The sequence below is a fragment of the Salmo salar genome, chromosome 22, assembly GCF_965601325.2.
Source record: "Salmo salar chromosome 22, fSalSal1, whole genome shotgun sequence".
NCBI classification, from domain to species: domain Eukaryota; kingdom Metazoa; phylum Chordata; class Actinopteri; order Salmoniformes; family Salmonidae; genus Salmo; species Salmo salar.
In genome coordinates this window covers 42,148,024-42,172,878 of record NC_138312.1, presented here as the reverse complement: position 1 = coordinate 42,172,878, position 24,855 = coordinate 42,148,024, and the positions used below count along the sequence as shown (strand labels likewise).

Below are 24,855 nucleotides of genomic sequence, written 5' to 3'. Positions count from 1 at the left end.
TCCACTCTTCTGGGAAGGCTTTCCACTAGATGTTGGAATATTGCTGCGGGGACTTGCTTCCATTTAGCCACTAGTGAGGTCAGGGACTGATGTTGGCCGAGTAATCCTGGCTCGCAGTCGGTGTTCCAATTCATCCCAAAAGTGATCAATGGGGTTGAGGTCAGAGCTCAATGCAGGCCAATCAAGTTCTTCCACACCGACAAACCATTTCTCTATGGACCTCGCTTTGTGGAAAAGGGGCATTGTCATGCTGAAGCAAGAAAGGGCCTTCCCCAAACTTTTGCCACAAAGTTGGAAGCACAGAATCACCTAGAATGTCATTGTACGCTATAACGTTAAGATTTCCTTTCACTGGCACAAAGGGGCCTAGCCTGAACTATGAAAAACAGCCCCAGACCATTATTCCTCCTCCACCAAACTTTACAGTTGGCACCATGCATTGGTGCAGGTAGCGTTCTCCTGGCATCTGCCAAACCGAGATTCGTCAGTCGGACTGCCAAATGGTGAATCGTGATTCATCACTCCAGAGAACGTGTTTCCATTGATACAGAGTCCAATGGTGGCAAGCTTTACACCACTCCAGCTAACGCTTGGCATTGCGCAAGGTGATCTTAGGCTTGTGTGCGGCTGCTCGGCCATGGAAACCCATTTTATGAAGCTCCCAACGAACAGTTATTGTGCTGACTTTGCTTCCAGAGGCAGTTTGGAACTTGGTAGTGAGTGTTGCAAACGAGGACAGACGATTTTTTACACGCTACTCGCTTCAGCACTCGGGGCTCCCGTTCTGTGAGCTTGTGTGGCCTACCACTTTGTGGCTGAGCAATTGTTGCTCCTAGGCGTTTCCACTTCCCAATAACAGCACTTACAGTTGACCGGAGCAGCTCTAGCAGGGCAGAAATTTAACGAACTGACTTGGTGCCACGTTGAAAGTCACTGAGCTCTTCAGTAATGCCATTCTATCTATTAGGATTGCATGGCTGTGTGCTCGATTTTATACACACCTATCAGGTGTGGCTGAAATAGACAAACCCACTAATTTGAAGGCATGTCCACATACCTTTGTATATATAGTGTATTTCCCCACAGATCAAACATACCCACAAAGAACTTGAAAACAAATCAAACATTGATAAACTACTGCAGTGTGCAGTCACATCAGCTAGATGTGTGGCCCGTTGCCATGAGAAAAGGGCAAGCAGAGGAGCACAAACATTGTAAATACAACCTATATTTATCGGTTTATTTATTTTCCCTTTCATACTTCAACTACTTGCACATTACAACACTGTACATAGCCAATAATACAACATTTGAAATGTCAAAAAACTTTTGAGAGTGTAATGTTTCCCTTTGTTTATTGTCAATTTCATTTGCGTTGGCAATGTAAACACATGTTTCCCATGCCAATAAATCCCTTTGAATTGAGAGAGAGAGACTTTTTCAGATTTTTTTTTTTTTTTACAAAGAGATAGATTTAGAGTTGGATAAACTTTGATTTTTTCACAAGGACATAAACAGGTTACTACCCTCCACAACATAACCTTCACTCCAAATCAAAACTCCAAACCTACAACCTGATTTTGGACCAAATTACAACCAAAGATTCTTATCGCAAGGACTATACAGCAAATGCTCTGGCAAACTAATGACCAGCAAAAGAAGAACAACAGAAACCTGAAAATAATGTTTAGCCTGAAGATAATTTTTCTTCTTGGCTTTAAAAGTAATTATAAATAAATTATACAAAAATAAATCTGAGCACCAACTCTGGTCAACCAGCCACATAATCTCAATCGCACTCCACACTGCCCTTTCTCACCTGGACAAAAGGAATACCTATGTGAGAATGCTGTTCATTGACTACAACTCAGCGTTCAACACCATAGTGCCCACAAAGCTCATCACTAAGCTAAGGACTCTGGGACTAAACACTTCCCTCTGCAACTGGATCCTGGACTTCCTGACAGGCCGCCCCCAGGTGGTAAGAGTACGCAACAACACGTCTGCCACGCTGATCCTTAACACTGGGATCCCTCAGGGGTGTGTACTTAGTCCCCTCCTGTAATCCCTGTTCACCCACGACTGTGTGGCCAAACACAACTCCAACACCATCATTAAATTCACTGACGACCAACAACAATGAGACAGCTATTTTTTTATTTATTCATTATTTTACCAGGTAAGTTGACTGAAAACACATTCTCACTTACAGCAACAACCTGGGGAATAGTTACAGGGGAGAAATGAGCCAATTGTAAACTGGGGATTATTAGGTGACCGTGATGGTTTTGAGGGCCAGATTGAGAATTTAGCCAGGACACCAAGGTTAACACCCCTACTCTTACAATAAGTGCCATGGGATCTTTAATGACCTCAGAGAGTCAGGACACCCGTTTAACATCCCATCCGAAAGACGGCACCCTACACAGGGCAGTGTCCTGGGGCATTGGGATATTTTTTAGACCAGAGGAAAGAGTGCCTCCTGCTGGCCCTCCGACACCACCTCCAGCAGCATCTGGTCTCCCATCCAGGGACTGACCAGGACTAACCCTGCTTAGCTTCAGAAGCAAGCCAGCAGTGGTATGCAGGGTGGTATGCATGGTGGTATGCTGCTCCTATAGGGAGGTGGTCAGAGAACTGGCAGTGTGGTGCCAGGACAACAACCTCTCCCTCAATGTGAGCAAGACAAAGGAGCTGATCGTGGACTACAGCAAAAGGTGGGCCGAACAACCCCATTAACATCGACGGGGCTGTAGTGGAGCAGGTCGAGAGTTTCAAGTTCCTTGGTGTCCATATCACTAACGAACTATCATGGTCAAAACATACCAAGACAGTCGTGAAGAGGGCACGACAAAACCTTTTCCCCCTCAGGAGACTGAAAAGATTTGGCATGGGTTCCCAGATCCTCAAAAGGTTCTACAGCTGCACCACTGAGAGGATCCTGACCGGTTGTATCACTGCCTGGTATGGTGTTAGAAGTTCACCTACGGGTCATGATTGGGGCTGTACCAAATGATTGATGTATTAGAATAATTGATTATGCTTATGTTGTATTAATAGAAGGGGAGGGCTAATAAGACCCCTCCCTCTTTACATGTATAGGGTCCTAGACCACAGATTAACAATATATATACATTATGAGGTTTTAATATTGTTCCACAGTTGTTTTCTAGTTCTCTCTCTCTCTCTCATAAAGAGACCCCTCTGAGAAATGTGTGACTGAGACAGAACTCTGCAGGGGAGTGTAGGAGATAAGACTACTCAGACAATCCACTATAAATCACTTTGGACATTTACTGCTAAGCTTTTAGATAACACACTAAGAGCCTTGTTTATATAGCTGTGTAGGCATGGTTTTGGTCTCATGAGTAAAAGATAATGACGTAGGCAATGTCATCACGAGGGCTGGATTTTGGGTTTGATAAAATAACATGGGACCTTTTCATTGATGCAGAACTTACTTGGAAACATGCGTTATGTTTCTGTTGTCAACTTCTGTCTGCAATTGCATTAATCAAGGTTTTTGAATTATTTAATTAAAGATATTGTCATAATGCTAATTTCACCAATGATTGACAAGGATCAAGGAAATGAACCCCAACAATGGCAACTGCTCGGCATCTGACAGTAAGGCGCTACAGAGGATAGTGCAATTGGCCCAATACATCACTGGGGCCTAGCTTCCTGCCATCCAAGACCTACAGTTGAAGTCGGAAGTTTACATACACTTAGGTTGGAGTCATTAAAACTCTTTTTTCAACCACTCCACACATTTCTTGTTAACAAACTATAGTTTTGGCAAGTCAGTTAAGACATCTACTTTGTGCATGACACAAGTAATCTTTCCAACAATTGCTTACAGACAGATTATTTCACTTAATCACAATTCCAGTGGATCAGAAGTTTACATACACTAAGTTGACTGTGCCTTTGAACAACTGGGAAAATTCCAGAAAATGATGTCATGGCTTTAGAAGCTTCTTCTGAGGCTAATTGACATAATTTGAGTCAATTGGAGGTGTACCTGTTGATGTATTTCAAGGCCTACCTCAAGGCCTACCAAACTCAGTGCCTCTCTGCTTGACATAATGGGAAACTCAAAAGAAATCAGCCAAGACCTCAGAAAAAAAAATTGTAGACCTCCATAAGTCTGGTACATCCTTGGGAGCAATTTCGCCTGAAGGTACCACGTTCATCTGTACAAACAATAGTACGCAAGTATAAACACCATGGGACCACGCAGCCGTCATACCGCTCAGGAAGGAGACGCGTTCTGTCTCCTAGAGATGAACGTACCTTGGTGCAAATAGTGCAAATCAATCCCAGAACAACAGCAAAGGACATTGTGAAGATGCTGGAGGAAACAGGTACAAAAGTATCTATATCCACAGTAAAACGAGTCCTATATCGACATAACCTGAAAGGCTGCTCAGCAAGGAAGAAGCCACTGCTCTAAAACCACCATAAAAAAGCCAGACTATGGTTTGCAACTGCACATGGGGACAAAGACTGTACTTTCTGGAGAAATGTCCTCTGGTCTGATGAAACAAAAATAGAACTGTTTGGCCATAATGACCATCGTTATGTTAGAAGGAAAAATGGGAGGCTTGCAAGCCAAAGAACACCATCCCAACCGTGAAGCACAGGGGTGGCAGCATCATGTTGTGGGGGTGCTTTGCTGCAGGAGGGACTGGTGCACTTCACAAAATAGATGGCATCATGAGAAAGGAAAATGACGTGGATATATTGAAGCAACATCTCAAGACATCAGTCAGGAAGTTAAAGCTTAGTCGCAAATGGGTCTTCCACATGGACAATGACCCCAAGCATACTTCCAAAGTTGTGGCAAAATGGCTTAAGGACAACAAAGTCAAGGTATTGGAGTGGCCATCACAAAGCCCTGACCTCAATCCTATAGAAAATGTGTGGGCAGAACTGAAAAGGTGTGTGCGAGCAAGGAGGCCTACAAACCTGAGTCAGTTACACCAGCTCTGTCAGGAGGAATGGGCCAAAATTCACCCAACTTATTGTGGGAAGGTTGTGGAAGGCTACCTGAAACGTTTGACCCAAATTAAACAATGTAAAGTCAATGCTACCAACTACTAATTGAGAGTATGTACATTTCTGACCCACTGGGAATGTGATGAAAGAAATAAAAGCTGAAATAAATCATTCTCTCTACTATTATTCTGACATTTCACATTCTTAAAATAAAAGTGGTGATCCTAACTGACCTAAGACAGGGAATGTTTACTAGGATTAAATGTCAGGAATTGTGAATAAATGTTTTAAATGTATTTATATAAATGTATTTGGCTAAGGTGTATGTAAACTTCCGACTTCAACTGTATATAATAGGCGGTGTCAGAGGAAAGCCCATAAAATTGTCACAGACTCCAGTCACCCAAGTTATAGACTGTTTTCTCTGCTACCGCACGGCAAGCTGTACCGGAGCGCCAAGTCTAGGACCAAAAGGCTCCTCAACAACTTCTACCCGCAAGCCATAAGACTGCTGAACAATTAATAAAATCGCCACCAGAAAATGTACATTGACACCCCCCCCCTCCCTTTTGTACACTCGCTGTTTGTTACCTATGCATAGTCACTTCGCCCCCACCTACACACAGATTACCTCAACTAGCCTGTACCCCCGCACAATGACTCGGTACCAGTGCCCCCTGTATATAACCTCATTATTCTTACTGTGTTACTTTTATTATGACTTTTTATTTTAGTCTACTTGGTAAATATTTTATTTTTGAACTGCACTGTTGTTTAAGGGCTTGTAAGTAAACATTTCACGGTAAAGTCTACACTTGTTGTATTCGACGCATGTGACAAATAAAATTTGATTTGATAATAATACACACAGGCAAAAATGACGTGAGAGCACAGCAGGAAAGGCAGGCCACAGCACTCAATGAGGTGACTGAAAAAGCTTCTTCTACTTTCCCCAAAGAAATCAGAAATACACACATTGTCATCCTATAGACATTGTCAACCTACAAGAAACATGGTAAAGAGGATATGTAAGTCGCTCTGGTATAGAGCGTCTGCTAAATGACGTAAATGTAAATGTAATATGGACCCACTGGTTGCCCTCTAAGTTACAGAGAGCTAGTAGTCCCATCCACCAAACTACCAGAGGTAAAACAGGGAAGAGACTCAGGGGGTATGCTAATTTGGTATAGAGCAGACGTAAATCACTTTATTAAATCAATCAAAACAAGAACCTCTCGCTCTCTCCCCCTCCCTCCTTACCTCTGCCTCGTCCGGTAGAAAAACATCTGAAGATCACCATCCTCATGTCCAGCCCCTCCTGGATCCAGATCTTGTTCATGATGCGGATGATCTGCAGGGTCAGCATGTCCTGGCGCAGGTCGTCACCTGACTTGAGAGCAGAGGTCAGAAGATACAGCAGTCAGAGGTCAAAGGTCAACAAGGTTTCAGAAAGGCACATTTAAGTGGTTTGTTGATTCAGTAGAGTAAAATGTGCACAACTGTGGCTGCATCTCAGTAGTCTTAAGTGGCTCTCTGATTCAGCGGTGTTTGAAATGTTTACCTTGAAGATGACATTGATGTTGTCTCCCAGAGGATCCAGGTTCTGGAAGGACAGTTTGAGGGGCACGGCGTTGGAGTTGAAGTAGGAACACAACTGCAGACAAAGATCGCACACAGACAGGAATAAAACACACACACACACACACACACACACACACACACACACACACACACACACACACACACACACACACACACCTGTATGTTGATGGCTTTGACCAGCATGCCAGGGTTGAGGGGGAGACGGCAGCTGCTACTGACTGAGAAGAACTGCCCGACCTCCTCCAGTCCCTCCCGAAGGATGGCCTGTCTGCTGGAGGGAGAGGTGTCCCGGACACGTTGGGCTACTTTAGCCAGGATGGTGACCAGCCAGCACTGTCTGTCAAACTCCTCTCGGAAACCCCGACCCACACAGCACAGCAGGCCTGCTAACAGGTGCTGGTACCTCCCACTGAACTGACTGTCCTGCAGAGTGTCCTTCAACAACCTGGGAGAGAGAGGAAATGTATTTGACTATTGTTCATGTGGTCCACTGTGCAGTACTGTGTACATTTATAAATGTGAGTATTTAACAAAGGTGTACTTTGTGTTCAGGGCCCGTATTCATGAAGCATCTCAGAGTACTCCTCTAGCATCAGTTTAGCCTTTAAATCATAATGGTTAACAGGGTGGACCTGATCCTAGATCAGCAATCCTACTTCTTATGAATATGGGCCCTGATGTAATCGTGTTAACTCATTTTTAAGAATATTTGTTTATGCATCATCCAGTAAGTTTGTTTAAGTATTTCCCAATCTGTCCAGCAGGTGGAAACATGTTTTACCTACTGAAGACAACGCATCAATGACATTGTCCTACATTACAGCATTGTCATGTATGGAATGCTGTACTTCACTTTTTATTGGGTGTTTCTGTGAGCGAATGTGAGTGATGAATTGCCTCATGTCTATGTTAAGAGGTGGTGTGTCTGTGAGCCTACATCAGGTTGTGTGTGTCTGTGAGCCTACATCAGGTTGTGTGTCTGTGAGCCTACATCAGGTTGTGTGTGTCTGTGAGCCTACATCAGGTTGTGTGTGTCTGTGAGCCTACATCAGGTTGTGTGTGTCTGTGAGCCTACATCAGGTTGTGTGTGAAGACAAAAGGAAGGCCGAGTGTGTCTTGATGCATGAGCTGATATGTGTGTAAGTTTCACCAGAAGAGATAGTGTGCGATGCGCATGTCCCCTATGGCTCTCCGTAGCAGGAAACGCACCAACGGGCTGTCCAGGTAACACTCATATTTCAGAGCCTGCGAGAGAGCGAGAGAGACCGATTGAGAGAGTTGGTTAGATGCTCCACATAGCCCTCTAATGAGGTGTTTGTATGGTAATCATAAGGCATTGGTACAGTGTTACCTGCACCAGCTGTGGTAGGAAGTCCAGCAGCTCAGGGTCAGAGATAGAGTCCATCCACTGTACTGCAGTATGCCTCAGCTCCTGATCAGGGAACCTAATACACATTCAATACATTTGGCATTATATTGTTTCAATCCAAAATAAATAAATATTTCAGAGATCAAACAAATGCTTGGACCTCATTAATCATTGAACTGTCATGTTTAAAAGAGGATGATGCATGTGATGTCATGCATGTTGCCCTGCTGGTTGTGAACTCATGGTATTTATGTTCCAGAACAGGATTCTAAGCCTGTCAGGTCCACTCCCATCTCTGACCATGACCCCAAACTGACAGCATGTCTGTGGTCCACACGAACACCTCCAGTCTGAACACATCACGACAAGGTTGAATTGTGACCACAGGTCTTCTGGCGACAATTGCCCAGTGACTGTTTCCCTGGCAAGTGTTGCCCCAGAAACCATTGCCTGGCAACCACATACACACATGCAAACACACCGTCCCCTTACGCGGCATGCAGCAGGCCCAGTGCGTGGTGGTGGTTGAGACATGCCCACTGGCGGAGCAGGGCATAGATGTCTGACAGACATGCCCACTCCCAGCAGGGGGCACTAGCCAGCACCAGGGGCAGGGCACCACTCTCTGACTGGCAGAACGAACGCTTCTCCCACAACAGACGCTTGTCCTCTGGAGTCAACCTGGACACACAGAGACAGAAAGAGACAAAGAGACACAGAGAGAGAGACAGCGAGAATAAATATAAGCTCACATAATATTTAGCTTGAGAGTGGGGGAAAGAGGGGGATATGGAGAGAAGGGAGGGGTAAAAGGTTGGAAATAAAGGGGGAAATACTGGGTATTTTGGTGTTGATCTCAGCAGCATTAGATGGCCTCTCTCCACTGTAATAAAGAGATAGATAATCTTGGTTACCCAGAAGTAAAATTATTTTGCGAAAGTTTGTAATTTCCTGTTTAACTTCTGGGGGAATACTGTTAACAATTGTGATTACCTTTGTGTGAATAAAGGAAGTGAAGTCTCCTCTCTCGTGAACGGAAACTATCGGCCAAACCCCTCTGTTTCGCTAATTTCACCCGTGTTTATCATGGCCAAAGTTTATGCTTTCAGGAATTTTTACAATACAGCCTATTTTGACTTCGTGGCTGTGGAATCTAGTGGAAAGCGTTTATCATCCGCACACAGGCTTGAAAATCACCGCACCAGTTTAAGCACAGCCTTCTCCCAATCCTGATTTTCCAAATGATCAACGACGAAATCCAAAAACCAGGAACTACTGCTGCTTGTAATCACATTCTACGTGGGCCTTGGCATATTCTTACCGTTTCATCAATCCTATCTACTACAGATTAAGAGATAGATAACCCTCGTATAAATGTGGCCAACACGTATCAATGCCCTCTTTGTTCTGTCACGATAACACTGCTCTGTTTCTCTTTGCTTTGGCAATACTCACTCTAACATGGTTACGCCAATAAAGAACAATCGTTAAATTTGAAATAGGCAAACACAAAAAAAGACAATGTTTGGAAGGTGTGTAAGGGAGAGAGTGACAGACAGTAAAAAGGGAGTAAAGGAGAGAGAGAGAGAGAGAGAGAGAGAGAGAGAGAGAGAGGCAGAAAAAGGGAGTAAAGGAGAGAGAGAGAGAGAGACAGAAAAAGGGAGTAAAGGAGAGAGAGTGACAGACAGAAAAGGGGAGTAAAGGAGAGAGAGATAATGAGGGAGAAAAATAAAGGGAGATCAAGTGACTGGTAGAAGGGAGAATAAACAGTATCAATTCATATAGTAGATTCATAGTCATCACATACACGCACAGGTTCATATGTGTATGTTTGTATCCCTGTCTCAATCAACAGACACAGGTTCATATGTGTATGTTTGTATCCCTGTCTCAATCAACAGACACAGGTTCATATGTGTATGTTTGTATCCCTGTCTCAATCAACAGACAGGTTCATATGTGTATGTTTGTATCCCTGTCTCAATCAACAGACAGGTTCATATGTGTATGTTTGAATCCCTGGCTCAATCAACAGACTCAGGTTTCTGTTCTCTAACAGACACACACAGAGCAGAGGGCTGGAAAAAGATTTGTCTTTGTTACTATTGGATGGGTTATCCTTGGTACGGTTGTTTCCATTGGCTGAATATACTGTGTCACTGTCGGGATTGGTTGATCCAGCTGGACAACAGTTGTTGCTATTGGATGAGCTCATCTGATCAACTTCCCACTTGGAGCCTGATATTGGAAGGTACTGAAGCCAGTACACTTATGTGGAAATACTTTTCTTTAATGAATTATTCATCAACAATGATAAATCTAGTGTTTTTCCATGTAATATTAAACTGATCCTGACCATTAATCATCATTTGTTGAAGTTTTGAATGTGTGCACATTGGGGCTGGGAGGTATACCGGATTTTCCTTTATACCGGTATTGATGCAGGGACCAGTTTTGGTTTTTACTTTGCCTTCTATAACGGTATTTGAATGTTTCACTTGTTAAATGTGATACGCTGTGTGGAATGTCCATTTTTATAGCTTACTCCGCTACTTAAGTCACCTCTCTCTGCCCTCTCTCTCACGCTCCATGCCGCTTTTGACCTAGTCCCGCCCCACAGGCCTAGTCCCGCCCCACAGGCCTAGTCCCGCCCCACAGGCTAACACTATTAGTTTGTGTTTCTTACATCTGCAAACAGTTAGTTTGTCTTTTGTAAGCAAATTGTGGCTAAACTGCAACATTTGGTAAAAAATAAGACCTAGATTTTTTGCCCATATCGCACAGCCCTACGTGGCAGTGTGGAAATGATCTTAAGTTAGCGTAGGAAATGCAGAAATTTATGAAAATGCTGAAAAAGTTGGTTGAAGTTTAATTGAACAGTATAAAACAACCAGAATGGAGAAATACATTTTAAGTGATATCGATGGGTCTGTGTTGCCACCCTTGGGTCACACACAAGCACATTTAAAACTTGTATTATTCAAAAACATGAAAAACTGTGAAAAATACTGTGATATGATATTTTGGCCATATCGTCCAGCCCTAGTGCACATTCTAGTCAAAAGCCTCATAGGTTGACATTAAGACATTCCTGGTTATTTAGAGGTCAAGAGAGTGGAGGGAAAGGCACAAGGTAAACATTGAACAAACATCAAAACACAAACAGCACATTCCCCCTTCCTTCCATCTTTCAAAGGCACGCTCCAAAGCCCCATTTACAGAATCCTGCTTGGAAGTAAACATCAAAACCCACTCTGGTCCAAGATAAACATGCTTCTGCTCATCTCTCTTACAACACACAAGAAAGATCATAAACTATGACAACGTCTAATGGACTAAACACTATACTGTGGGGACCAAACAACTGATTCCCATTCAAAATCCTATTTCCCTAACCCTTAACCCTAACCTTAAACCCAAACCCATAACTTAAACAGAACTCCTAACTCGAATTGTAACCCTAAAATAGCTTTTTTCCTTGTGGGGACTGGCGAAATATCCCCACTTCTGTTTTTTCCTTGTGGGGACTGGCAAAATATCCCCACTTCTGTTTTTTCCTTGTGGGGACTGGCAAAATATCCCCACTTCTGTTTTTTCCTTGTGGGGACTGGCGAAATATCCCCACTTCTGTTTTTTCCTTGTGGGGACTGGCGAAATATCCCCACTTCTGTTTTTTCCTTGTGGGGACTGGCAAAATATCCCCACTTCTGTTTTTTCCTTGTGGGGACTGGCAAAATATCCCCACTTCTGTTTTTTCCTTGTGGGGACTGGCGAAATATCCCCACTTCTGTTTTTTCCTTGTGGGGACTGGCGAAATATCCCCACTTCTGTTTTTTCCTTGTGGGGACTGGCGAAATATCCCCACTTCTGTTTTTTCCTTGTGGGGACTGGCGAAATATCCCCACTTCTGTTTTTTCCTTGTGGGGACTGGCGAAATATCCCCACTTCTGTTTTTTCCTTGTTTTCTATCCTTTTAAGGACTCTGATACCCACAAGGATAGTAAACCCCCCCCCCAAAACAAACCCACACAGACACACATGGAAAAGAGAGGAAAAGGGGGGAGAGAATAGAGGGGAGAGGAAAAAGGATGGGGGTATAATATCATCTGGGGCAGATTCACCACCAGCTGCTGCTATGACATCAACTAAAATCCACTCCTCTCTTTCCCCATCCCCCCTCCCAATACCATCCCCAGAGCACCACACTGCCCATATATCTCCTGTCTCTCTTCCTGTTCTGTCCACTACCAACCCATTAACACCCTTTAAGAACTTATACAGCTGAACGCTACGATGCTGGGTTTGTACACTTGCACAGGAACATACAGTACACAACAACTCTTACTGCTCTAATGCAGTGTAAGAGTGACTTTATAATGATGCAGTGGATGACTATGTTAGTCTGACAGGGCTGTTCTGTCATCCCATGGAGAGAATGAGTAGAAAGGTAGTGTGAGAGAGCGAGACTGATGGACAGACAGCCAGTCAGCCAAACAGACAGCCAGACAGCCAACCATTCAGACAGACGGCCAGCCAGACAGACGGCCAGCCAGAATAATTGTCTCACCAGAAAAGTGACTTCTTGTGCAGAACGTCCTGTAGTTGTCTCTGGCTGTGCTGGTCCAGTCTGGAGAAGTCATACTGGGGGCTGAACTCTGCAGGAGGGGGGGTACTGAAGCCCACCTCAAATGACGACGTTGGGAAGTCCACCTAGAGAAAGAGGTCAGAGGTCACACTAACAACAACACCAAGAATCTGCATGAAGTGTTGTGATGAGGCAAACGTACTTCAATAACTAAATATGGTTTGATTTATAATCATTGTTACTCTCACAGATATGTATACACAATACACACTCATCGAGTATGGAGAGTAAAAATACTGACTGTTATAGAGCAACTGGACAAGGTAACGGGTGTATGGAGAGTAAAAATACTGACTGTTATAGAGCAACTGGACAAGGTAACGGGTGTATGGAGAGTAAAAATACTGACTGTTATAGAGCAACTGGACAAGGTAACGGGTGTATGGAGAGTAAAAATACTGACTGTTATAGAGCAACTGGACAAGGTAACGGGTGTATGGAGAGTAAAAATACTGACTGTTATAGAGCAACTGGACAAGGTAACGGGTGTATGGAGAGTAAAAATACTGACTGTTATAGAGCAACTGGACAAGGTAACGGGTGTATGGAGAGTAAAAATACTGACTGTTATAGAGCAACTGGACAAGGTAACGGGTGTATGGAGAGTAAAAATACTGACTGTTATAGAGCAACTGGACAAGGTAACGGGTGTATGGAGAGTAAAAATACTGACTGTTATAGAGCAACTGGACAAGGTAACGGGTGTATGGAGAGTAAAAATACTGACTGTTATAGAGCAACTGGACAAGGTAACGGGTGTATGGAGAGTAAAAATACTGACTGTTATAGAGCAACTAGACAAGGTAACGGGTGTATGGAGAGTAAAAATACTGACTGTTATAGAGCAACTGGACAAGGTAACGGGTGTATGGAGAGTAAAAATACTGTTATAGAGCAACTGGACAAGGTAATGGGTGTATGGGAGAAATGGAAGGGGGGATTGGGGGAGAGGAGAGGAACAGAATTAAGTGAGGAATTAACAAGGAAAGTAGGAGGGGAAAAAATAACATGAAAAGCCAAGAGAGAAGAAATGTAAAGTCATGGCAGGCCACTGAGGGAAAGCCTTTAGGAAGAAGGAAGACAGAGGAATATAACCAAAATTAGGTCAGATAGAAAATCAATTCTTATGTATTATCCAGTCAGTTTGTTTTGGCATTGAAATGTTTGACGGTGTGCAGAAGAAAATGTGTGTGTGAGAAAGAGGGGGTTACATTCGGATTAATGAGTGACAGATGAATGCCAGGCCCCAGATGTGTCTTATGTGATGTTGGGGCAGTGGGTGTGTGTGAGAGTGAGTGAGTGAGTGAGTGAGTGAGTGAGTGAGTGAGTGAGTGAGTGAGTGAGTGAGTGAGTGAGTGAGTGAGTGAGTGAGTGAGTGAGTGAGTGAGTGAGTGAGTGAGAGAGTGAGAGAGAGAGATTCGGATTAATGAGTGACAGATGTATGCCAGGCCCCAGATATGTCTTATGCGATGCTGGGGGAGTGTGTGTGTGTGTGTAAGCATATGTTGTTCTGCCATCAGTGATGAAGTATGAAGCCTCAAATGATGTCGCCACATTAACGAGGAGACCGATTGCAATAGAACACACACACAGATCCCATTTTAACGCAGCCCACAGCACTGAGACAAAGAGCCACTGGGAACCAGCGTCACAGGCCAACTGGCACTGCCACACACTGGGCTGGCACTGCCACACACTGGGCTGGCACTGCCACACACTGGGCTGGCACTGCCACACACTGGGCTGGCACTGCCACACACTGGGCTGGCACTGCCACACACTGGGCTGGCACTGCCACACACTGGGCTGGCACTGCCACACACTGGGCTGGCACTGCATGAGGGAATGGGTTTACAATACAATACTGCTGGGAAGAAACACTGTGTCTACGTGCATGAGAGAGAGAGAGAGAATGAGTGAGTGAGAGCGAGGAGAACGTGTGTGTCAGAAAGGAGGGCAGACAGCAGGGCACTAATATCCAGGGTGAGTTTTTTGGCCAGAGCAGATCCAACTGACCTACTTTCAGGTCCCTTCTGCAGATAGCAGTTGTAGTGTGTGTGTGTGTGTGTGTGTGTGTGTGTGTACTACATGCATGACTACCAATGTGTGTGAGAGTCCCTCTGCCTATGCTTTAACATGTGTGGAGAGTATTCTGGTCATAGAGACAGACAGAGCACTTTGGAAGTCCAAACCCCCATCTGCTCCACAGCTCTAAAACGGGTCAAAAGACAGCCAACGTTCATGTTACACACGGAGGCAGGAAACCTACTGTACCTGTAGCGTGTGAATAAGCCTTTTATAGGCTGGTCTTTTGACCAGGAGCAACGGTGTATGTTTTATTGAAACAGGCCAGTCTGGAGAGGAAAGAGGGCGGAGAGAGTGGGGAAGAGGGAGGGCGGAGAGGAAAGGAAGGAAAGCTGTAAAAGAGGGATATAGAGAAAAAGAGAGGGAGCGAAAAAGGAGGACACTAAGGTAATAGGGAACTACACCTTGAAAAATAAATAGAGGGAAATAAGAGAAAGAGAGGAAGGAAGAGGAGAAAAATTGTGTGCTTGCGCACATATGCCGTGTGTGTGTGTGTGTGTGTGTGTGTGTGTGTGTGTGTGAGTGAGTGAGTGAGTGAGTGAGTGAGTGAGTGAGTGAGTGAGTGAGTGAGTGAGTGAGTGAGTGAGTGAGTGAGTGAGTGAGTGAGTGAGTGAGTGAGTGAGTGAGTGAGTGAGTGAGTGAGTGAGTGAGTGAGTGAGTGTGTGAGAGAGACTAGGTCAGTTACCTGCAGGATGACGCTGTCAGGCTGGCTGAAGTTGGGGAAGCTGGAGCGAGCGTTACTTCCTGGGGTGGAAGGCCACAGGCCCAGTAGCTTCCTCCCACATGTCAGGATGCTGAGGGAGAGGGTGATGGTCATAATCTCAGACACACGCACCCACCCACCCTCCTGTGGACTAATACTCACTGTCTGAAGTTGAAGAGGGGCATGGTGACCCAGCCCAGGGATTCGATGCTGCGCCGCTGCTTACTACCCTTCTCTTCCACTCCTCCAGGGGGTGGTAGAGCACTGGCATACAGAGTCACTGTCAGCTGGGTCTCCCTTGGCAACTGGTTGATCTGCACTGGGAAACACACCCTGCAGGGTAGAGAGAGGAAGGAAGGAAGGAAGGAAGGAAGGAAGGAAGGAAGGAAGGAAGGAAGGAAGGAAGGAAGGAAGGAAGGAAGGAAGGAAGGAAGGAAGGAAGGAAGGAAGGAAGGAAGGAAGGAAGGAAGGAAGGAAGGAAGGAAGGAGAAATGCAATGAGAGAGGAGGATATAGAGAAGGATTGAAGGGGAAGAGAGGAATAGAGAAGGAAAGAAAGCGTGGGGGGTTGAGAGAGTGGGAGAGAGCGATTCAGTTGTAGTTGAATTGTGAAATGCAGTAGCTATAATATAAATACAAATTGTCCTAGAAGAGAGAAGTCTGGGAGTGGCACTGTAACTGCTAGTGAACAGCAGAATACTGTTATAGAGCTAGTAAACGATCCCTCACTGTAACTGAACAGCAGAATACTGTTATAGAGCTAGTAAACTATCCCTCACTGTAACTGAACAGCAGAGTAAAGTTAGAGCTAGTAAACTATCCCTCACTGTAACTGAACAGCAGAATACTGTTATAGAGCTAGTAAACTATCCCTCACTGTAACTGAACAGCAGAATACTGTTATAGAGCTAGTAAACTATCCCTCACTGTAAATGAAAGGCAGAATACTGTTATAGAGCTAGTAAACTATCCCTCACTGTAACTGAACAGCAGAATACTGTTATAGAGCTAGTAAACGATCCCTCACTGTAACTGAACAGCAGAGTAAAGTTAGAGCTAGTAAAGGAGCCCTCCATTTATATTTAGCCCTCTGCTTTCAACACGTCTCCCACATGAAAGAGAATAACACATTAAGAACTCTGTTGGAATCCTAAAACTTCAAAGACTTGTTAGCATGAAAGAAGCTAGCATCGAGCCAACTAAAAATAGTAGTGTGATGAACAAACACCATTGGTTCTGAGTTAAACCCCACTGGTTGATCTGCTAGCATGCTTCGCTAACTAAGACAACATGTTCAGTTACGGGGTCTGTATGTACACTATGGGCGGAAGTCCCGGAATAGATACTTGAGGAACAATAGAGAACAAAAGAGGAATGGCTCACCCCCCAACTTGTGCCATGTCATTTTTTTGAACCTTCATTTAACTAGGCAAGTCAGTTAAGAACAAATTCTTATTTACAATGACGGGCTACCCTGGCCAAACCCTAACGACGCTGGGCCAATTGTGCGCCACCATATGGGACTCCCAATCACGGCCGGTTGTGATACAGCCTGGAATCGAACCAAGGTCTGTAGTGACGCCTCTAGCACTGACATGCAGTGCCTTAGACCTCTGTGCCACTTGGGAGCCCAAAGGACACATGAGGTTATGAGGACACATGGACCACCTATTGAGAAGTGCCTTTTGTTAAAGAAATCAGGTGATAAATTAGGTGAAAAGGAGAATGGAGTAGGACTTTAAGATGAGTCGTCCAGCCAAAAAGACAAAAATGTACATTGAAGACTTACACACAACCAACAAACCAAGAACAGTTCGAGGAAGGCTACCTTACAAGGCTGTAGCCTGCTGCACTCCCTGTCCAAACTCCAATGTACTCCAAACTCCAAACATGACCTATTTGGTATTTGTGCCAGGCCTATGTGTTTATTCCATCTCAAGAAGCTTCAACAAGCTGGACACTGTCAAGCAGTCTTCTCGGGAAGTGGTGTTTTAGGGTCAAGGTTTTGCAAAATTGTTGTCACATCTGAAGGAACCATTAGGCAGGCCTACACGGGTTGACAAAATCATGTTTCTCTACAACACTTTATAAATCCACCCGGATACCGGAGGACTAAAAATATTATTACAATAGAGGCAAAAATAATATTGCAACAATAGTATCTTTAAAATAACCCCAGGGACAACACATCAAGAACAGGAGGTACAGAGATCAGTAAATAGATACCGGATGCTGCATACATAGCCAAGGATACTAGTTACAACCCACAAATAACAACACAATGTAAACACTTTCCATCTGCTTCAATAAGTACACACATGTCCACCCACATGCATGACCAACAGCTCTTTCCAGTAGACACATATAGGGGAAAGTAGGTGGACAAACAGAACACCTGGTACTAGAATGGGATGGCTTGAACACTAACATGCTTTAGGAAGCCTATGTGTATGTTATGAGTACATGTTGTTAGAAGTGGTTGTTTGGATAGCAAATATCTATATTGCTTTTAAATGATAAGCATCAAGTAATATAAGGATACATAGACTCACTGAGTGGTGAACATCTCTGTGAGGTTGGTTAAGGTGCCTATAAGGTCTGTTGTGACAGGCTGTGATTGGGTACATACCTCTGGTCCCAGACTACCAGGTGAAACAGGTACTTGCTGACCTGCTGTTTGCTGGTGTGCTGGGGGGCACAAAGCTCCGCCCCTCCATGGGTCAGAGAGCACGACAGGAAAAAGCCCTCGTAGCTGATAGGAAGAGGAAGTGGAAATCAGCCAATGGGATAACAGGGTGACAAGGTGAATCTAGGTGAAAGCTATGATCCTTTAGTGGTGTCACTTGTTAAATCTACTTAAATCAGTGTAGATGAAGGGGAGGTGACCGGTTAAATGCAAACTCAATATTATGAAGGTGTTTTTAATGTTTTGTACACTCAGTGTAGATGATAGGCCAATGGGGTTTCATAATGACTACGCCTGGAAATGCTAATGTTACAAGTAACTGAGTACCGAGTCAAGTGAACTGAAAAACAAGTAAAGACATTTCTTCATTGGTCTTCTGACCGTATATTCTGATGTGAGTGTGTGTTAGTGTGTATGTTGAATAGCATGTATTAGTCGCTCTCTCAACCTCTGAATGCTCGGCTAAGAAAAGCCAAAAGGTGCTCACATAACATTTTGTAACAATGTTACCGTGTAATTTGTCTTACAGTAGAGTGCTATTGCTACTAGGGAAGTAACGATTACCCGACCCCCATCAGCGCCCGTTCTAAATGTTTAAGACAGGACTCCATCGGACCCTAAACTGATTAAAATTTTGCGCATATGACTTTTTTTCTACCTTCCAAAAATACCTCATAGTTTGACAACTGATGTGGCCTTTCCTTCAGTGTGGAACTAAGCATGTAACTGTGTTGAGTCATTGATCTACAAGTCATTTTGCATGCCGAACAACCCTAGGGAATATCAGTAGCCTAGTCAAACTGAGCACTGTGCACAGCTTTGCGCACTGACCAACGCAAGGTAGGCGGCCTGCTCCAGATCTTGCGCATCTGCACCTTCAGCATTCAAATGCAAAAATGGCTTGCGTGATATTAGGCTTATTAGGTTATTGTTATCTCTGCCATGTTGAAAATGGTGTTTTACCGGAATAAAAGTTAAGCTACTGGAAACAACTCTGATCTGGCTATAGCCTGTGAGTGTGGGGGAATGGGTAGGGTAAGGACTTATGTAAAATGAATGTGTTTATGCAAAAAAAACGTTAGTGCATCGAATCGTATCAAACAACATTGCATTGATTCATTCTGTAATCAAACCAAATTGCACTGAATCGATTCAAACTAAAACGTATCGTTCCTGTATCGTGTCGGAGCCCATGTATCTAGATACATATCGAATCGTCTTGAAAGGGAAATATGCACATTCCTAACTGCTACCTAAATCCCTATCTGAAAACCTTATCAATACAGAGGATATCTATTGTGTGGGAGATTAGCTGATATTTTGGTATCAATTGATCTGTCTTCCTGCATACAAAGACACACCTTCACACACACAGATGGCATGTGAAACCGCCAGACAGGTGCCGAGTGACCAGCCAGAGCTCTGCCCCGCCCCTTCGGGTCAAAGGTTAGGCAGGGTTCCCAGGCTGTCAATCAATCACGTGCCAGCATCAGTTTCAGGGGGAGACAAAGGAGTCAGCCAACTGGGGTCTGGAGAGGGGAGTGGGTGGAGCAGAGCGGACCATTCATGTGGCTGGAAGGGGGTGGGGGAGTGAAGGAGGGCCATAGACGGCGGTGGGGATAGGGAGGGTACAGGGGAAAGTCTAGGAGCAGAGACAATGGTAATGGCAATAGGGCTGCAGGGTGAGTGTGGGGGAATGGGTAGGGTAAGGAGTAAAGTATAGAATGTATGGGAATGGTGGGATGGCAGTGCATATACCCCTGCATATGTGGCAGTGCCAGAGGAGAATTGAGGAAAGGGCAGGTGCTGAGAGAAGACAGATTCATGGAGATTCAGGGGGAGGGTTTGGCCTGAACTGAATTCACTCAGGTCAATATAGAGGGAGGGATGTGATGGGTAGGGAAAAGGGAGGAAAAAGGGTAGAAGATGGAAGAGAGGATGGGAAAAGTAAGAGAAGTGAAAATGGGATGGAGGGTGATGGAAAGAGAGAAGGAGAAGAGGATATGGAGAAGGGGAGAGGATATGGAGAAGGGGAGAGGGAGAAGGGGATGGAGAGAGAGAAGGGAAAGAGAATGAGATAGAAAGTGGAGAGGGAATGGGAGGGAGAAGGAAAGAGAAATAGAAGGACAGAGAATGAGAGAGGGAGAATAAGAGAGAGAGGGAGAGGGATAAGGAGAAGCAGTGGTGTAAAGTACTTAAGTCGTTTTTTGGAGTATCTGTACTTTACTATTTATATTTGACACCTTTTACTTCACTACATTCCGAAAGAAAATGATGTACTTTTTACTTCATACATTTTCCCTGACACCCTAAAGTACTCGTTACACTTTGGATGCTTAGCAGGACAATTTTTTTTTATTATTCACACACTTATCAGAACATCCCTGGTCATCCCTACTTCCTCTTATCTGGTGGACTTACTAAACACATGCTTAGTGTTGGACCATGCCCCTGGCTATCCGTAAATTTAAAAAACAAGAAAATGATGCCATCTGGTTTGCTTTATATAAGGAATTTAAAATGATTTATACTTCTACTTTTGATACTTAAGTATATTTAAGCAATTACATTTATTTAAAACCAAATACTTTTAGACTTGTACTCAAGTAGTATTTTACTGGGTGACTTTCACTTCTCTTCTCTTTCACTTTTACTTCTCTTCTCTTTCACTTTTACTTCTCTTCTCTTTCACTTTTACTTCTCTAAGGTATGTTTACTTTCACTCAAGTATGAAAATTGGGTACTTTTTCCACCACTGGGGAGAATGAGAGGGAGGGAGAAGGAGAGGGATAACACAATGGTCCATAACACAATGGCATCCTCATAGATTATACTAGGGAAATCCAGCCTGAACAGCTGCCTGTGTGTGTGTGTGTGTTACCTGGCCGCCCATGTGATGGGGATGCGGTGAGCAGCGTAGACACTAAAGGATAGGACGGTGGTGACCAGGCCTGCTTCCTGTGTGGGCGCCGTGTGCTGGTTGCTCTGCACCGTGGTGTGGAAGTTAGCGTTGAATGTGCTGCAGTACAGCTCCACCAGATCTAAAATGGCCACCGTCAGCTTCTCCACCACTTTCTCTGCAACATTTTCAGAAAACATTTAGATTCACATCACCTTCATTTAGCAGACGCTCTTATCCAGACAGACTTATACTAAGTGCATTCAATTAAGGATGGCTAAACAACCACTTAACACAAGCATTAAAAGTTAAACTTTCTGAATGTTAGTAATAATCAGGGTGCAGAATTGAGCACCCATGACTGCGCGGTCACACACGTCTCCAAATCATTCATCAAGTTTGCTGATGACAACAGAGTGGTGCCAGGAAAATAACCTCTCCCTCAACGTCAACTCATTGTATATACTGTATTCTAGTCATGGTTCATCCTATATAAAACTTATTTTTTGGATTATGTATGTATTGTTTTGTATTGCAAGGCCATCAGGCCATCAGACTTAAATAGCCATCACTAGCCGGCTTCCACCTGGTTACGCAACCCTGCACCTTAGAGACTGCTGCCCTATTTACATACTCTACCGTTTAAAAGTTTGGGGTCACTTAGAAAGGTCCTTGTTTTTGAAAGAAAAGCACATTTTTTTCTCCATTAAAATAACATCAAATTGATCAGAAATACAGTGTAGACATTGTTAATGTTTTAAATGACTATTGTAGCTGGAAACGGCTGATTTTTTATGGAATATCTACATAGGCGTACAGAGGCCCATTATCAGCAACCATCACTCCTGTGTTCCAACGGCACGTTGTGTTAGCTAATCCAAGTTTATAATTTTAAAAGGCTAATTTATGATTAGAAAACCCTTTGCAATTATGTTAGCACAGCTGAAAACTGTTGTGCTGATTAAAGAGACAATAAAACTGGCCTTCTTTAAACTAGTTGAGTATCTGGAGCATCAGCATTTGTGGGTTCGATTACAGGCTCGAAATGGCTAGAAACAAATAACTTTCTTCTGAAACTGTCTATTCTTGTTCTGAGAAATAAAGGCTATTCCATGGGAGAAATTTCCAAGAAACTGAAGCTCTCGTACAACGCGGTGTACTACTCCCCTCACAGAACAGCGCAAACTGGCTCTAACCAGAATAGAAAGAGTGGGAGGCCCCGGTGCACAACTGAGCAAGAGGACAAGTACATTAGAGTGTCTAGTTTGAGAAACAGACGCCTCACAAGTCCTCAACTGACAGCTTCATTAAATAGTACCCGCAAAACACCAGTCTCAACATCAACAGTGAAGAGGCGATTCCGGGATGCTGACCTTCTAGGCAGAGTTGCAAAGAAAAAGCCATATCTCAGACTAGCCAATAAAAATGTAATATTAAGATGGTGAAAAGAACACAGACACTGGACAGAGGAACTCTGCCTAGAAGGCCAGCAGCCCGGAGTCGCCTCTTCACTGTTGACGTTGAGACTGGTGTTTTGCGGGTACTATTTTAATGAAGCTGCCAATTGAGGACTTGTGAGGCGTCTGTTTTTCAAACCAGAGGAATGTCAAACATCAAACATTAGTTATTGTCATCATTCCATGGTTGTGCCCCAAATGGCACCCTATTCCCTATATACTGCACTACTTTTGACCAAGGCTCTTAGGGGTGCCATTTGGGACACAGAACATGGCTGCTCCATGTCAACACAGCTCAGCTGACTGGGCTCCACTGTTTACATTGTGTCTCTTTCTACATCCAGTGGAGCAGCAGCTCAGCCCTACACGGGAAACAACATCCCAACTCTCTGAAATGTTATCCCTCTCTTTTCAAGGGCGGACGGACAGATAGAGCACGGCGGATGGATGGAGGTGGTGCTTGCTGTATCCTGTACGAAGCTAGCCATCCTTCTTGTTTGTTTGAGTGTGACAGGGAGGTAGAGAGTGGGGATATCCTCTATCACGGATGTGCTTCACAACAAGTCAAGGACACTTCCGCTCTGACATGAGGTAGTGCTACTGTGACGGACCAGTGTGCCTGCTTAGCAGTATAGCTTCCTCCCTATCCGGGTACACTGTACAATGGCTCGACCCAGGTTCCTCTGCCTTGCAAACACACGTGACCGCCCACTTGACAACGTACTAGTCAGTTGTGCCGCCGAAAAGCTAGCAACTCAGCTGTGGAGCTTACGGTAGGATCTTTATTGCGTTACACTACTGTACAGACCTGACCTGGACCCCATAACCAAGTGTCCCTCCTCTCTCACTTCTCTCCATCTGTACTCTTATAGTATCTCATCACACCTCTTTTTCTATCCTCAGTTCTCTTCTGTCCTGTCCTTTCTGTCTGTCTGTCTGTCTCCTATCCTCCTTCCCCTCTTCTGTCTGTCCTCTCTGTCATCCCCTACCAGCCAGTATCTCTGTGTGGATTACTCAGTGCTATTGTAGGACATTCAATTAGTGAGGAACTTACCTCTGTTCTCTCTGATGGCCAGCACTGACGAATCCTGTGAAGAGACACACACAGTTACAGAATCCAATCAACCAACCTTCGGTCCTGGAGTTACAGGAGTAGAGTAATTCATGAAGTTATCCTTGTGTACCGGTCTAAGATCAGTTTTGTATTTAGACCATAATGTTTAAGACTATGATTGGGGGAGGGTAAACTGATCCTAGATTTGTGTATCTGAAGCATGGTAGATGTGATTGTGAGTGTGTGTGTTTACCTTCTGGACTCTGGGCTGCAGACGACAGGGGCATGCTGGAAGCTGGTTGAGGGCGGATGTGATGTCAGGCGTTTCCACAGCAGCCAGGGAACTGCAGAGAGCCTTCACTGATTGGACGAGCCGTTCCACGTGCAACACAAGCTCCACCTACAGAGGGCGGGAGGGAAAGAACATAGAGAATTCAACCTTACACATCAATTTTAAGAATAAAAAAACCTAAAATGTTTGTGTTCCTTCTTGTGTGTTTTTATGTGCGTGTATGTACAAGGTTACCTCTGATAGAAGGAAGGACTCAGACTCGTTGTGAAAGGTGTCCAGGAGCAGAGTCAAAGCCTCCCTGTTCAAACAAGGAAATATCAACAACACAGTTAAGGATATCAAAGTCCCAGCTTAAGGCCTTCTATTGCTTGTTAAAGAAGTTTTCACATATTCCAAAAAGACTTGACTAATCCGTCCAAGTTGGTAGCCAGATCACATTTATTTTACTTCCATTCATCCAAGTTATCCAATCAGATTAGGAATCACCTTGATAAAGGTTGCATCTGTAATGTGATCAGTGGCGTGAGAGTGCTATGCCCCTCCCCCTCACCTAGTAACTGTCTGTTTGATTGGTCGCTCCTGCAGCAGGATGCTGTGGTTCATCATAGAGGCCGTCTCATCATCCTCCTCCTGTCAAGCACAACACAACCACATAATCAAACAAGAGTGTGTGTGTGTCTCTGCTACTGCATGCGTATGTGGTGTAGTGTGAGTGTACATGTGTGTGTTTTCACCGTGCGGCACAGTTCTGTGTTGACAGAGCCTCTCTTGGTGAGGAAGAGACGAATGTCCCAGTCAAACTTCACACACAGCTGGATATGCTCCAACCCTGTCAACGTCTGGGAACTGACAGAGACAGAGAGAGAGAGAGAGAGAGAGAGAAAGAAAGAGAGAGAGAGAGAAAGAGACACACAGAGAGAGAGAGAAACAGAGACAGAGAGACAAACAGAGACAGACAGAGACAGAGACACACACAAAGAGAGACAGACAGACACACAAAGAGAGACAGACAGAGATTTTATTGTAAAGATTTCCCCCCAAAAAATACAAATAACAAAGCATT

The 24,855-nt window shown here is 44.2% G+C and overlaps 1 protein-coding gene across 2 annotated transcripts in view; it reads right to left on the bottom strand.

Annotated features, from left to right (window-relative positions):
- The window catches only part of LOC106583503 (phosphatidylinositol 4-phosphate 3-kinase C2 domain-containing subunit beta), a 63,656-nt gene that overhangs the window by 14,420 nt on the left and 24,381 nt on the right, over positions 1–24,855 (bottom strand). For both annotated transcript variants that reach the window (XM_014167762.3, XM_082967621.1), the window contains exons 6-21: positions 24,527–24,638; positions 24,343–24,422; positions 24,027–24,090; positions 23,754–23,900; positions 23,501–23,534; positions 20,972–21,167; positions 18,034–18,156; positions 15,568–15,738; positions 15,388–15,496; positions 12,540–12,682; positions 8,465–8,653; positions 7,955–8,048; positions 7,754–7,848; positions 6,760–7,048; positions 6,563–6,655; positions 6,262–6,391 (exon numbers count right to left, since the gene is read on the bottom strand). In XM_014167762.3, coding sequence (XP_014023237.2) covers positions 6,262–6,391; positions 6,563–6,655; positions 6,760–7,048; positions 7,754–7,848; positions 7,955–8,048; positions 8,465–8,653; positions 12,540–12,682; positions 15,388–15,496; positions 15,568–15,738; positions 18,034–18,156; positions 20,972–21,167; positions 23,501–23,534; positions 23,754–23,900; positions 24,027–24,090; positions 24,343–24,422; positions 24,527–24,638 — 2,069 coding nt within the window. The remainder of the gene's footprint in view (positions 1–6,261; positions 6,392–6,562; positions 6,656–6,759; positions 7,049–7,753; positions 7,849–7,954; positions 8,049–8,464; positions 8,654–12,539; positions 12,683–15,387; positions 15,497–15,567; positions 15,739–18,033; positions 18,157–20,971; positions 21,168–23,500; positions 23,535–23,753; positions 23,901–24,026; positions 24,091–24,342; positions 24,423–24,526; positions 24,639–24,855) is intronic.